The sequence below is a fragment of the Xyrauchen texanus genome, chromosome 48 (genome assembly GCF_025860055.1).
Source record: "Xyrauchen texanus isolate HMW12.3.18 chromosome 48, RBS_HiC_50CHRs, whole genome shotgun sequence".
Lineage (NCBI taxonomy): Eukaryota > Metazoa > Chordata > Actinopteri > Cypriniformes > Catostomidae > Xyrauchen > Xyrauchen texanus.
Genome location: NC_068323.1, coordinates 11,847,088 through 11,861,891, shown reverse-complemented (window position 1 = coordinate 11,861,891; position 14,804 = coordinate 11,847,088). Strand labels below are relative to the sequence as shown.

Genomic DNA, 14,804 nt, shown 5'->3' with positions numbered 1-14,804 from the left:
TGTGATTTCAAGTCTTTTTTCTAAAACCCATTTGAAATTCTAGAGGGAATCCTTGGCAAAATTATACTTGCGTGTTAGACAAATGGACGTCAAGACTGAACGGCTTTAATATAGCCAGATGTATCTGGTTCACTTTCTTTTGCTCTTGAATATCTGAAGTATAGGTCTCTGTGGAACAATAATGGGCGTTTCCCAATCTGTGGGTGTTTTCAAAGCGGGATGGACATTTCTCAACTATCCAATGAAAGTAGGGGATCTTAATGTAGTAGGCAAATCCTGTAAAGCATTTGAAAAATGCCCATCCCGGTTTGAAAATGCCCACTGATTGGGAAACATTTGCAAAATATTTGAGACTTGTGTCTGCACAGAGCGTATAGACAATACAAACCGTAGAAACTTATTATACTTGTATTTTGGTGGGTTGTTACTATGGTCATTTTTTGTTGGGGGACCCTTTTGGGAATCCATCCTATATCACTTTCTGTGTCTCCTAACATGTGATTTTGTTCTTTTGCATTCTGTAGTTTTTTTTTCTCTCCAATTTTATTATTATCATTTAAATCCTGACTATTTGTCCAACAGATGCATGTACGTGTGTCTTTATTTTTACCCATTACACGCTAGTGTGCATGTCACTCATGGATACTTCTAATGGTCCCAGTTTCTCTGTGTACCATCTGTCTCTGTGTTCAAATAAAGCACTTATTTAGATGTTCAGATATAGACCTTATTACCATTGTCAAGTGAGCTTAAATCAAGTGGTCGGAACGAGACTAATTTTTCAATTTCATGCTAATCTGCAGCTCTTTAACTTGCCTGTGAGTGCATCCCACGCTCGGAGGAAATCAAAATGATTACTAAATTAACTAAAATATTAAAAAAGGCTGAGCAGTGATTCATTAGGGATATGGAAACAAAGGCTTTAAAGCCAAGCTAATATAAGTGTATTTTGAATTGCGAAAAGCTGCGGTGTTCTGGTTTGGCAGTAATTTGTGTAGTACATAAGTACTAATGGCATCTCAGTGCTGCTGTTTGATGCAGTGGGAGTGGTTTAGGCTGCAAGAAATGCTAAAGTCTCAATATTTGATTGTGTATCAAACAAATGGTCCTATACTTTCAGCTGGTGAATTTGCAAATAGTTCCTGTCGTCTTTACCTTGCCTGGAACACTTAGACTGCATTGCAGTTTAGGGTTTTAATCGAGAACCATTTCTTATCCTGAGCAGTATTTTATATATGTGTATATCTATCTTATCTTTTATCCGTCCGTCCGTCCGTCCGTCCGTCCGTCCGTTGTTATTTAACATGCATTTTATTTTAACGTTTCCACAAAACAATGTAAATGCATCTTTTTGCAGTCACATTGTTCATTATTCTGCCTTAAAATGACTTGTATAATAGAATAGATTCTATAAATATAGAATAATTTATAGAATCGTTAAGTGAAATCAGAGGTCAAGGGTCATCCTCCAGCCCAAGCTCCCTGTTCTGTTTAAGAAACACTTGACCAGTGCAATAAAAAGTTGATTCGGCTGTGGTATCACATGACAAGTGCATTCAGGTCAGGGTTTTTAGTGGGATGTTGTTTTTGGGTCTTCTCCAGAACTTTCTTCTTTCATTTAGGAAGTCGTCCTACCGAGGGAGTTTGGTGGTGTTTGTCTTCAACATCCGGTTTATTTATATTTTTCTTCATTTGTGCATGTAAAGCATGTGATTTCTACAAAGGCAGAATTTCTGGCAGCCTCTCCCATTTATTTGATTAGCGATTTGCCCATATCACCTCCCTTTTTGGATTTTAGTGAGCTGAGTTTTAGAACATCAGAACTCTTGGGAGGAGTGACTCAATGCTGCATTGCAACAGTGAAACATTACTTTCTGTCCTGAACTGATAACCGTACTGTATAGTATGAATAGGAATAGGCCAGATGACCAAGTAATTTGTTTGGTACTTTGCTTATCTGCAACACATCCCTTTCAGATGTTTGAAAGATGTTTGCGGCTGTATTCCAGACGTTTACGATATAGAATGTTTGCGAATCTGCTCTTCAAGACGTTGATCAGATGTTTGTAAACAAACAGAACACTGTTCTTTCTACAGCTTTATGCACAGTTTCACAAATGTCTTTATCTGCCAAAAAGACCAGCTTAAACGAGCCTAACGTTTAAATGTTTGAACTGGTTTAGCTGGTTTCCCATCCTAGCCATGCTGATCTACAGCTGGTTTATCTAGTCAGACTAGGTGTCCCAGACTATACAGCTGACAAGTGCCCCAAAACCGTTTTAAACCCATCAAACTAGACCAGCCTGAGCAAGTGGAAACAGCTAAGACCAGCAAACCACCTTAGGCTGGTTTTTCCTTTTTTATTTCAGCAGAATTCCCTTTTAAATGTACATGAATTTGCCATTTTGTTTCTTACGTTACACATGTAGTTCCTCCCCAGTCCTTAACTATCCATGTTGTACACCTGTGTCTTCTAACCTAAGTGGCTTTTTGCACAAATTGCATTTTCCCCATACACAATTAATGCAAATGTATTTTAATTTTCTGAGCTTTGACTTGTTCATTCTCCCATCTCACCTTCATTTACATCAGTGACACTGTGTTTTTAATGTCTCTGCTTGGCTTTTTCGACTATTATTTAACTACCTTTTGCCATTTGTCATTTTCCAAAATTATATTTGGCTTCAAAATCATTTAAATTACCTTCTGTATTTTCTGCACTTACCTTTTTTGTTTTTCATTTTTTGCAGTCCCTTCAGTCGGAGTACGTTCAGTACTAATGCGACCAATTTCCGTTAACCCCGTTCCATAGTGCTGCCCAGGTTCCGACCCACGACGCCATCACTGTGACTGCTGATTCTTCATCTTTTTGTCACAGGCACTCAAAGTGAAACAAATTCAAGAGGAGGTTCTTTAAGACTGAAAGGCTCCCATATGTTACTTATGGGGATATGATACTGATCTGGAATCTGCTGTATGTTGTAATTAACCAACGATGAACTTGCCCTGGCCCTCTTCTGTTTTGTTTTTTTAAAGATATTTTCCATGTATGAATATACGTAGCTATACTGGAAAGAAAATATTTTTAGATGAATCATTTTGTACTATTTTTGTCCTTACTATTTTATCTATAATTACACACAATCTTATGCTTGAAGACAAGCACGTTTTGTTAATGTATTTGTTTATCTTTGGACTGTTGAGTTTGTTCTGAAGCCTGTATCATGTTTGAGTGTACTTACCGAATAACATATCAAGTGTGAGGGCTATTTTTGAAAGGTGCAAAATTGGTTGACTGCTAGTGTTGTCTTCAAAGGGATTTTTGGGCCATTTTTAGGCACATGAATCTGATTAGTGCATGTTTTCTTTGGTTGGGTTTGGTGGGTCCAAGGTTGGCTTGTTTCCACGCAACAACGGCTGGCTAATGAGACCCCAACCATTTGCAAGCGCAAATAATTTTTCTCTGTACATGAAGGGTTCCGTTTGTTTAGTAAGAGTAACAGGTTGGACTCCTGTTATTTTCCCAGGCCTTTGACATTATAATGTACATGATAATCAAACTAATTCAGCTCTCCTCTCACTTGCTTTTTGAAAGCTTCAAGGGCTGTTGAAAACACACAAGCAGACACTTAATCTTTCACATTTGTCAGTTGCTCCGACGCACCAATGAAACTCCTTAATGTTAGCTTAAGTTGCACATTTTTGGCTGCTGGTCTTGCCGCCTAAGCCACGTTCAAACTAATCAGTTTTCATTTGAACACTTTCCTAATGTCATTGTTTTCCAAAGCATACAATGGAGAGCATTTTCAAAACCCTCTATTTTTGGTAGAGAAAAATGCTGTTCTAGTTTGGATTAGAGGGCATAAACGTAGTGTGAGTAATGTGGTTTCAAACTAAAAAGTATTAGTGCAGCCATGGCGCTAGGATGTATGGTGGTGATTATGGATGCTTGTACGTTCAACGGTAAATGGTAGTATAAAAATACGCAACATGACTTGTTCACAGATCTTGGCTTTCAATTACAATGGAAGCTGATGTAAAGGCAACAATATACGTAAAATCCATTATGTTCTTAATGCACATAATGAATGCATAAACTACTCAGAAAATGTTGGATGGTAAATGTAAACCAGTGTGTCTACTGAAATTTGGATACTTGTCCAAAATTGACTGTCAAATCATCAGATATGTGGATGTTTACAATCAGGTGAAGATTATTTATCGTACAGTGTTCAGTTTACCTGCAGAGTTTAAGCTAAGACTGTTGGAATATTCATGCAAAAGAATAGTTAAACCAAAAATTATAAAAAATTCTGTCATTTAATTACCCTAGAGTCAAATGACTCCATATATTTCAAGTCTCAGACCGGTGATAGTTATCCAAACTCTTTCACCCTTTCCCAACATTCAAACTTGCCAGCATGATTGGTTACGAGACATGAGAACAATGGCTTTGGTGGCATTGATGTCAAAGCTGTCAAGATGCGCCAATTTTGAAAATGTGAATGCGTGAAAGATGAAAGCTGCGAGGTTTTTGGTAAATCATGATTTTAAATTTCAGGGTGTTCCTCTTACAGAGCTATTTATTGGATGGCTTCAGAAGACTTTTTGTCCCCAATCATATGGATGGATTTCGAATGGATTTCATTTAAGTGTTTGACCACCAGTCCCCATCCACTTTCAATGCATTGAAAAGAGCAGTGTGAACATCTATTTGTGTTCCAAGAATCAATAGAGTCAAACAGGTTGACATGAGGGTGTGTAAATGACAGAATTTTCATCTTTGGGCGAACCAAACCCTTTAAGTTTATCTTTTGAACAAATACTTCAGCACACTTTCAGTGTTTTTGCAATTACAACTTGATGAATGAATTCTTGAGTTATGTTAATTGCTCTGAATGACTGTTCTGTATCCTCTTTCGCCCTGTAGCACTCCGTACATTCCAGATGATGTAATGATCGATGTATATAAACATTTTGGGAGGTTATTATTTGATTGAAGTATTCTACCTCTTTGATATATATGGTTGTATCTGCTGTAAACTACTCCTTGCTTATGAAATTTATATATTTTTGAAGCAGTATGTAAAGAAAATCTAACAATGTTACTGTAGAGTATTGTTTTTCACAAACATAGTGATTATATAAAGTAAAATACAAAGTAGTGGATTGTACATTATTATTTTACAATGTAAACAGGATTTCGTAATCCAGAACAAAATAAAAGACTAATTTTGAACAGAAACGTGCATTGTGTGGAAACCAACATTTTTGCTTCTCTTTGCAGTTGCCCAATTAGTCTAAAGATAAGTTAATACAGTACAGATTGTGTTCTTCAGTGGCAAAAATAAGTGCCGGCGATGCTCTTTCCCTGACAACCATCAAAGCGTGAACTGCAAATCGCCACATTTATGGACTAGAGTTCTCTTTTCCTTTGAGTTTGTCTGGCAGCAGGCGTTCGGCCGTGGGCGTCAATGACAGCTGTGAAAATGGCTGCAAGTCAAATGATTTTTGAAATTTGCAAGTATTTTAATATGTCAGTTTCAGTTATGTATGTGTTGCTTCTTGTTTAGTTTCTTTTAGTTGTAACATTTTACAATAAGGTTGCATGCGTTAACATTAGTTAATGCAATAGTTAACATGAACTAGAAATAACCAGTATTAATAAATGCTGCAACAGTTTTGTTCAATGTTCATTTCAACATATGCTAATACATTGTAACATTTAAAGGTGCTCAAGTTAATACAATAGTTGCCGTTAACATTGGTTAATGCAATAGTTGCCGTTAACATTGGTTAATGCAATAGTTGCTGTTAACATTGGTTAATGCAATAGTTGCTGTTAACATTGGTTAATGCAATAGTTGCCGTTAACATTGGTTAATGCAATAGTTGCTGTTAACACTGGTTAATGCAATAGTTGCCGTTAATACAATAGTTGCCGTTAACATTGGTTAATGCAACAGTTGCCGTTAACATTGGTTAATGCAATAGTTGCCGTTAACATTGGTTAATGCAATAGTTGCCGTTAACATTGGTTAATGCAATAGTTGCCGTTAACATTGGTTAATGCAATAGTTGCCGTTAACATCGGTTAATGCAACAGTTGCCGTTAACATTGGTTAATGCAATAGTTGCCGTTAACATTGGTTAATACAATAGTTGCCGTTAATACAATAGTTGCCGTTAACACTGGTTAATACAATAGTTGCCGTTAACATTGGTTAATACAATAGTTGCCGTTAACATTGGTTAATGCAATAGTTGCCATTAATACAATAGTTGCTGTTAACATTGGTTAATGCAATAGTTGCCGTTAATACAATAGTTGCTGTTAACATTGGTTAATGCAATAGTTGCCGTTAATACAATAGTTGCTGTTAACATTGGTTAATGCAATAGTTGCCGATAACATTGGTTAATGCAATAGTTGCCGTTAATACAATAGTTGCTGTTAACATTGGTTAATGCAATAGTTGCCGTTAACATTGGTTAATGCAATAGTTGCCGTTAACATTGGTTAATGCAATAGTTGCCGTTAACATTGGTTAATGCAACAGTTGCCGTTAACATTGGTTAATACAATAGTTGCCGTTAATACAATAGTTGCCGTTAACACAATAGTTGCCGTTAACATTGGTTAATGCAACAGTTGCCGTTAACATTGGTTAATGCAACAGTTGCCGTTAACATTGGTTAATGCAATAGTTGCCGTTAACATTGGTTAATGCAATAGTTGCCGTTAATACAGGTTAATGCAATAGTTGCCGTTAATATAGGTTAATGCAATAGTTGCTGTTAATACAGGTTAATGCAATAGTTGCCGTTAACATTGGTTAATGCAATAGTTGCCGTTAACATTGGTTAATGCAACAGTTGCCGTTAACATTGGTTAATGCAACAGTTGCCGTTAACATTGGTTAATGCAACAGTTGCCGTTAACATTGGTTAATACAATAGTTGCCGTTAATACAATAGTTGCCGTTAACATTGGTTAATACAATAGTTGCCGTTAACATTGGTTAATACAATAGTTGCCGTTAACATTGGTTAATGCAACAGTTGCCGTTAACATTGGTTAATGCAACAGTTGCCGTTAACATTGGTTAATGCAATAGTTGCCGTTAATACAGGTTAATGCAATAGTTGCCGTTAATACAATAGTTGCCGTTAACATTGGTTAATGCAATAGTTGCCGTTAACATTGGTTAATGCAATAGTTGCCGTTAATACAACAGTTGCCGTTAACATTGGTTAATACAATAGTTGCCATTAACATTGGTTAATGCAATAGTTGCCATTAACATTGGTTAATGCAATAGTTGCCATTAACATTGGTTAATGCAATAGTTGCCGTTAACATTGGTTAATGCAATAGTTGCCGTTAATACAACAGTTGCCGTTAACATTGGTTAATACAATAGTTGCCGTTAACGTTGGTTAATACAATAGTTGCCGTTAATACAATAGTTGCCGTTAACGTTGGTTAATACAATAGTTGCCGTTAATACAACAGTTGCCGTTAACATTGGTTAATACAATAGTTGCCGTTAACGTTGGTTAATGCAATAGTTGCCGTTAACGTTGGTTAATGCAACAGTTGCCGTTAACATTGGTTAATACAATAGTTGCCGTTAACATTGGTTAATGCAATAGTTGCCATTAATACAATAGTTGCCGTTAACACTGGTTAATGCAATAGTTGCCATTAACATTGGTTAATGCAATAGTTGCCGTTAACATTGGTTAATACAATAGTTGCCGTTAATACAATAGTTGCCGTTAACACTGGTTAATACAATAGTTGCCGTTAACATTGGTTAATACAATAGTTGCCGTTAACATTGGTTAATGCAATAGTTGCCATTAATACAATAGTTGCCGTTAACATTGGTTAATGCAATAGTTGCCGTTAATACAATAGTTGCTGTTAACATTGGTTAATGCAATAGTTGCCGTTAATACAATAGTTGCTGTTAACATTGGTTAATGCAATAGTTGCCGATAACATTGGTTAATGCAATAGTTGCCGTTAATACAATAGTTGCTGTTAACATTGGTTAATGCAATAGTTGCCGTTAACATTGGTTAATGCAATAGTTGCCGTTAACACTGGTTAATGCAATAGTTGCCGTTAATACAATAGTTGCCGATAACATTGGTTAATGCAATAGTTGCCGATAACATTGGTTAATGCAATAGTTGCCGTTAATACAATAGTTGCCGTTAACGTTGGTTAATGCAATAGTTGCCGTTAACATTGGTTAATGCAATAGTTGCCGTTAACATTGGTTAATGCAATAGTTGCCGTTAACATTGGTTAATGCAATAGTTGCCGTTAATACAATAGTTGCCGTTAACATTGGTTAATACAATAGTTGCCGTTAACGTTGGTTAATGCAATAGTTGCCGTTAACATTGGTTAATGCAATAGTTGCCGTTAACATTGGTTAATGCAATAGTTGCCGTTAACATTGGTTAATACAATAGTTGCCGTTAATACAACAGTTGCCGTTAACGTTGGTTAATGCAATAGTTGCCGTTAACGTTGGTTAATGCAATAGTTGCCGTTAACGTTGGTTAATGCAATAGTTGCCGTTAATACAATAGTTGCTGTTAACATTGGTTAATGCAATAGTTGCCGTTAACATTGGTTAATGCAATAGTTGCCGTTAACACTGGTTAATGCAATAGTTGCCGTTAATACAATAGTTGCCGATAACATTGGTTAATGCAATAGTTGCCGATAACATTGGTTAATGCAATAGTTGCCGTTAATACAATAGTTGCCGTTAACGTTGGTTAATGCAATAGTTGCCGTTAACATTGGTTAATGCAATAGTTGCCGTTAACATTGGTTAATGCAATAGTTGCCGTTAACATTGGTTAATGCAATAGTTGCCGTTAATACAATAGTTGCCGTTAACATTGGTTAATACAATAGTTGCCGTTAACGTTGGTTAATGCAATAGTTGCCGTTAACATTGGTTAATGCAATAGTTGCCGTTAACATTGGTTAATACAATAGTTGCCGTTAATACAACAGTTGCCGTTAACGTTGGTTAATACAATAGTTGCCGTTAACGTTGGTTAATGCAATAGTTGCCGTTAACGTTGGTTAATGCAATAGTTGCCGTTAACAATGGTTAATGCAATAGTTGCCATTAATACAGTAGTTGCTGTTAACATTGGTTAATGCAATAGTTGCCGTTAATACAATAGTTGCTGTTAACATTGGTTAATGCAATAGTTGCCGATAACATTGGTTAATGCAATAGTTGCCGTTAATACAATAGTTGCCGTTAACATTGGTTAATGCAATAGTTGCCGTTAACATTGGTTAATGCAATAGTTGCCGTTAACACTGGTTAATGCAATAGTTGCCGTTAACATTGGTTAATGCAATAGTTGCCGTTAATACAATAGTTGCCGTTAACATTGGTTAATACAATAGTTGCCGTTAATGCAATAGTTGCCGTTAACATTGGTTAATGCAATAGTTGCCGTTAACATTGGTTAATGCAATAGTTGCCGTTAATGCAATAGTTGCCGTTAACATTGGTTAATGCAATAGTTGCCGTTAACATTGGTTAATGCAATAGTTGCCGATAACATTGGTTAATACAATAGTTGCTGTTAACATTGGTTAATGCAATAGTTGCCGTTAATACAATAGTTGCTGTTAACATTGGTTAATGCAATAGTTGCCGTTAACATTGGTTAATGCAATAGTTGCCGTTAACATTGGTTAATGCAATAGTTGCCGTTAATACAATAGTTGCTGTTAACATTGGTTAATGCAATAGTTGCCGATAACATTGGTTAATACAATAGTTGCTGTTAACATTGGTTAATGCAATAGTTGCCGTTAATACAATAGTTGCTGTTAACATTGGTTAATGCAATAGTTGCCGTTAACATTGGTTAATGCAATAGTTGCCGTTAACATTGGTTAATGCAATAGTTGCCGTTAATACAATAGTTGCTGTTAACATTGGTTAATGCAATAGTTGCCGATAACATTGGTTAATGCAATAGTTGCCGTTAATACAATAGTTGCCGTTAACATTGGTTAATGCAATAGTTGCCGTTAACATTGGTTAATGCAATAGTTGCCGTTAACATTGGTTAATGCAATAGTTGCCGTTAACATTGGTTAATGCAATAGTTGCCGTTAATGCAATAGTTGCCGTTAACATTGGTTAATACAATAGTTGCCGTTAATGCAATAGTTGCCGTTAACATTGGTTAATGCAATAGTTGCCGTTAACATTGGTTAATGCAATAGTTGCCGTTAACATTGGTTAATGCAATAGTTGCCGTTAATACAATAGTTGCCGTTAACATTGGTTAATGCAATAGTTGCCGTTAACATTGGTTAATGCAATAGTTGCCGTTAATACAATAGTTGCCGTTAATACAATAGTTGCCGTTAATACAATAGCTGCCGTTAACATTGGTTAATGCAATAGTTGCCGTTAACATTGGTTAATGCAATAGTTGCCGTTAACATTGGTTAATGCAATAGTTGCCGTTAATGCAATAGTTGCCGTTAACATTGGTTAATACAATAGTTGCCGTTAATGCAATAGTTGCCGTTAACATTGGTTAATGCAATAGTTGCCGTTAACATTGGTTAATGCAATAGTTGCCGTTAATGCAATAGTTGCCGTTAATGCAATAGTTGCCGTTAACATTGGTTAATGCAATAGTTGCCGTTAACATTGGTTAATGCAATAGTTGCCGTTAACATTGGTTAATGCAATAGTTGCCGTTAATGCAATAGTTGCCGTTAACATTGGTTAATGCAATAGTTGCCGTTAACATTGGTTAATGCAATAGTTGCCGTTAACATTGGTTAATGCAACAGTTGCCGTTAACTAGCAATAACCAATATTAATGAATGCTTTAACAATATTAGCAGCAAGTAACAGCAATAGTTAATATGAACTAAAAATGTGTAATACTGTTGCAGCATTTATTCATGTTAGTTAATGTTAATTTATGCATGTGCAACTTTTAATGCTAAAATGGGTTAGTACAAGTTTATGTTTGTAAATGCAATAGTTAACCTGAATAAAAAATGACCAATATTAATAATGCTGCAACAGTGTTGTTCAATGTTAATATATACAAGCGCTAATACTTTTTATTAGGGGCATTTATTAATCTTGGTTGATATTAATTTCTACATGTGTTATGCATTTTATACCTTCATTTATATGTTTATTACATTACTGTATACTTAATGTTATGTTATTTAACAAAGTTAACCAAGATTAATACAGTAAGCTGTAAAATTGTTAGTTCATGTTAACTAATGTATTAACTAATGTTAATGTATAGAACCTTATTGTAAGGTATTACCCTCTTTGTACCAGTAGGTGCACGACCATGCAGAAAGTGTTCTCTTGAAATCATAAAAAAAGGAAGACTATTCTCTTGCATACCAATTAATTTTGAAGCACTCTACAATCAACTCTGTTATGCACCACATCAAGTAAGGGACTTGAATAATAGAACCGTCACAGGTCTAATATCTTTTAATTGTAACTGGCCTCACAGGTTTCAGAAAGCTTTCATTTAGGTTTGTGAAGGTGTAATGCCTTTGCACATCAGCTCAATGATCAGCTTGATGCAAAACTGCAGGTTTCAAGACGGCTATAATAATAGTCTCGGAGTTGCTTTGAAATTAAACCAGCTTGACATACACACGTGTTCCTCATAACATCTACCTGCTTTACATGCTTATTTATCAAATGGGTGGATTTCTTGGTTGCCTTGCTTGCTCTGTGGTTTCTTCTTGCATCAGAACATCAACGTTTTTGTTTTGGCTTTATTCTCTGTTCATTTATCTATATTTTCAAATTTAAGTTGGCAATGTAAATGTCTTATGCATCAATGTTGCTGTATCAGCCCTGTTACTGCCATAACTGTCCCTTATTAAAACAGCTGCATGAAGTGTAAAGTCATCAACCCTGTTACTTATCTGAAGACATGTAGTTATATCCCCAAAGAAGATTAGTGCAACGAACCACGCCCACCCCGGCCCACCCTTAGCTATGCCACTGGTGCATACACATGTAGTACTGACAATTCACCACCATTGCGCAGAAAATCGACGTGATATAGTAGTCATATGTCTGAATAATGTACTCATTTGCCTTGTAATAAACAAAGAAATGGATATCCTTTAATAATAAATTTATACAGATATGAAATAATCATAAACTTATGATTCACGATATATATCGGGTCTTTAATGACCCAATAGGCCTTAAGTAACTAAAAAGTTGTATAATATATATATATATATATATATATATATATATATATATATATATATATATATATAAAAGCTATATTTTTAGCAATTTTTGCCTTTTTGTTTTTTGTTTTTTGTTGCCTTGAGCCATTTAATTTTAATGCTTCAGCTGCCACTTAATGAGCCCATTATATTATGCTCTATCAAGAAGTCGATTCATTATGAACAGTTAATTGCCTTTGCAATTATTGTGCACACTGATAATAATGAAGAAACAGACATGTGAGGTTACAACGTGGGCCCTTGTTGATCTCACGCCTCTTCACGCGCGATAAACACACACACACACACACACACACACACACACACACACACACACACACACACACACATATAAAGCGCGCGCCTACCGCAGCATCGCCATAGGGGGGCTGCGAGCTCTCGCACGCACTTTTCACCATTTTAGCCCCACAATGTGAGAGTTCCCTCGAGATAAGATAAGATGAGATAATATTATTTTTATCAGGCTTCTTCCGTCATGCCAAACGACACGGACGTGTCTGAATGTGCGCTGGGACGCGGATCGCGCATCTCCATCGCCACCATCTACTCCTTCATGTGCGTTTTGGGCACCATCCTCAATCTTCTAGTCATCTATTTAGTCGTAACGTTCAAGAAGCTCCGCACGGCCAGCAATGCGTTCATCGTGAACGGCTGCGTGGCGGATTTACTGGTGTGCGCTTTCTGGATGCCCCACGAAGCGGTGGCTACATCCACAGGGGGAATCCTGGTGCTCGGGTACCACGCATTCAAAGAAGCGCTGCTGTTTCTGGGCATCACCGTGTCGCTGCTTTCCCATTCGCTCATTGCTGTGAACAGGTATGTTTTGATCACCAAAACCCCTGCTGTATATCAAAGTCTGTACCAGAAGAGGAACACAGAATGGATGATTGCAGGATCATGGCTCATTGCACTGGGCTCTTTGTCTCCATGGCTTGCATCCTTTCGGTACCTGCCTGAGAGATGCAGGGATGCTGAGGATGCAGCAGCGGCAGCATCCTTCGCCATGGGCACTTCGGTGTCGGTGCTGTCCAGTCGGGTCACTGCTGGCACATTGGCATTCTCTATCATTGGACAGACTGTCGTCGTGGTATACTGCTACTTGAAAATCTTCCGCCGGGTACAGATAAGCGTGAAGAGGGTCAGCATCCTGAATTTCCAAATAGTGAACAATCTTCCCTATTCTTTCCCCAGAAAAGACAAGCGCCTCGGCTTTTACGTTCTTGCCATTTGCTTCATATTTCTTCTCACAACTGAGCCCATGTTTTGGGTTCTGATTGCAGGACTGTTCGTGCCAGTGTCCATGATTCTTTGGACATCAACGTGGATTCTCTTCTGCACTATTTTTGTGTCCAATCCATTTCTGTACACTTGGAAGAATGAAGAGTTCAGGAAGTCCTTTAGGTCTGTGATGAGGGGAGACTTCTTGCGGGGATCCACGGTTGGGGTTGAAACCACCACGATCAATGCCATTTCTCACATCTTCCCAAGACAAAATAGCCGCAGGGCTTTCCTGGGTGAGATGAACTGAGTCACCAACTAAACCTTAAAACTATGTGGCCAAATGCTGCTTGTTCCTGTGTGTCCAAGATGCTTCTACAATCTGCCAGTGATTTTCCAGTCACGATACGCTGCATGCATTTTTCAGTGTTTTGTAAAGCAGTTTTTGACTAATTTTGTGAGTTAATGTGGAATTTGTAAAACAGTACTGCCACTTTTTTTAAACAAGACATGTTTATGAATGTGTTTGAATAAATGGGAAATAAATCACTGGATTGTTTTTTATCTTGTTATATTTGATTTTAAAATCAAATTGTGATTTAAAACGATGATATTAAAGACATAGTTCATCCACAACTCATTTAATCACCTCATGCCATCCCAGATGTGTATGATTTACTTTCTTCTGCAGAACACAAATGAAGACTTTTAGAAGAATATCTCAGCTCTGTTGGTCCATACAATACAAGTGAATGGTGACCAACATTTTGATGCTCCAAATTCACATAAAGTCAACATAAAAGTAATCCATAAAACTCCAGTGTTCTAATCCATGTCTTCTGAAGGGATATGATAAGTGTGGGTGATAAACAGAACAATATTCAAGTACTATTAATCTCCACTTTATTTTATTAGAGCTTCAAAGTTCTGGCCACCATTCACTTGCATTGTTAGGACCTACATTTCAAAAAATATTTGTGTTCAGCAAAAGAAAGTCATGCACATCTGGGATGGGAATAAGGGTGATTAAACGATGACAGAATTTTCATTTTCGGGTGAACTATCCCTTTAATAAATTCGAATTTTATATTAGTATGTTTAATTGTGTAGCATATTAGATTTATTGTACATCAAAAAAATGATTTACAACCTGTTATTTATATATTAATTTGTATTATACCAATTGTATTTTAGTTACAGTTCACATGTTCAGAATCATCTAAATTGTGTATAACAGTGATATGTTTAATTTCATTGT

The 14,804-nt window shown here is 36.6% G+C and overlaps 2 protein-coding genes across 2 annotated transcripts in view; both read left to right on the top strand.

Moving 5' to 3' along the window:
• LOC127639827 (dual specificity protein phosphatase CDC14AB) overlaps positions 1-5,239 on the top strand; it is a 48,655-nt gene extending 43,416 nt beyond the window's left edge. Inside the window, exon 15 of the mRNA XM_052122082.1 lies at positions 2,751-5,239. The gene's annotated coding sequence lies outside the window, so the exon portion shown is untranslated. The remainder of the gene's footprint in view (positions 1-2,750) is intronic.
• A 7,458-nt stretch (positions 5,240-12,697) lies between these two features.
• On the top strand, positions 12,698-14,804 carry LOC127639999 (probable G-protein coupled receptor 88). Its single transcript, XM_052122369.1, has one exon. The coding sequence runs from the start codon at positions 12,804-12,806 to the stop codon at positions 13,854-13,856; it is 1,053 nt and encodes a 350-aa protein (XP_051978329.1). The 5' UTR covers positions 12,698-12,803; the 3' UTR covers positions 13,857-14,804.

What these genes read in the sequence shown, in the direction of transcription:
- LOC127639999 (XM_052122369.1), top strand. Translation starts at nt 12,804, where the DNA reads ATGCCAAACGACACGGACGTGTCTGAATGTGCGCTGGGACGCGGATCG.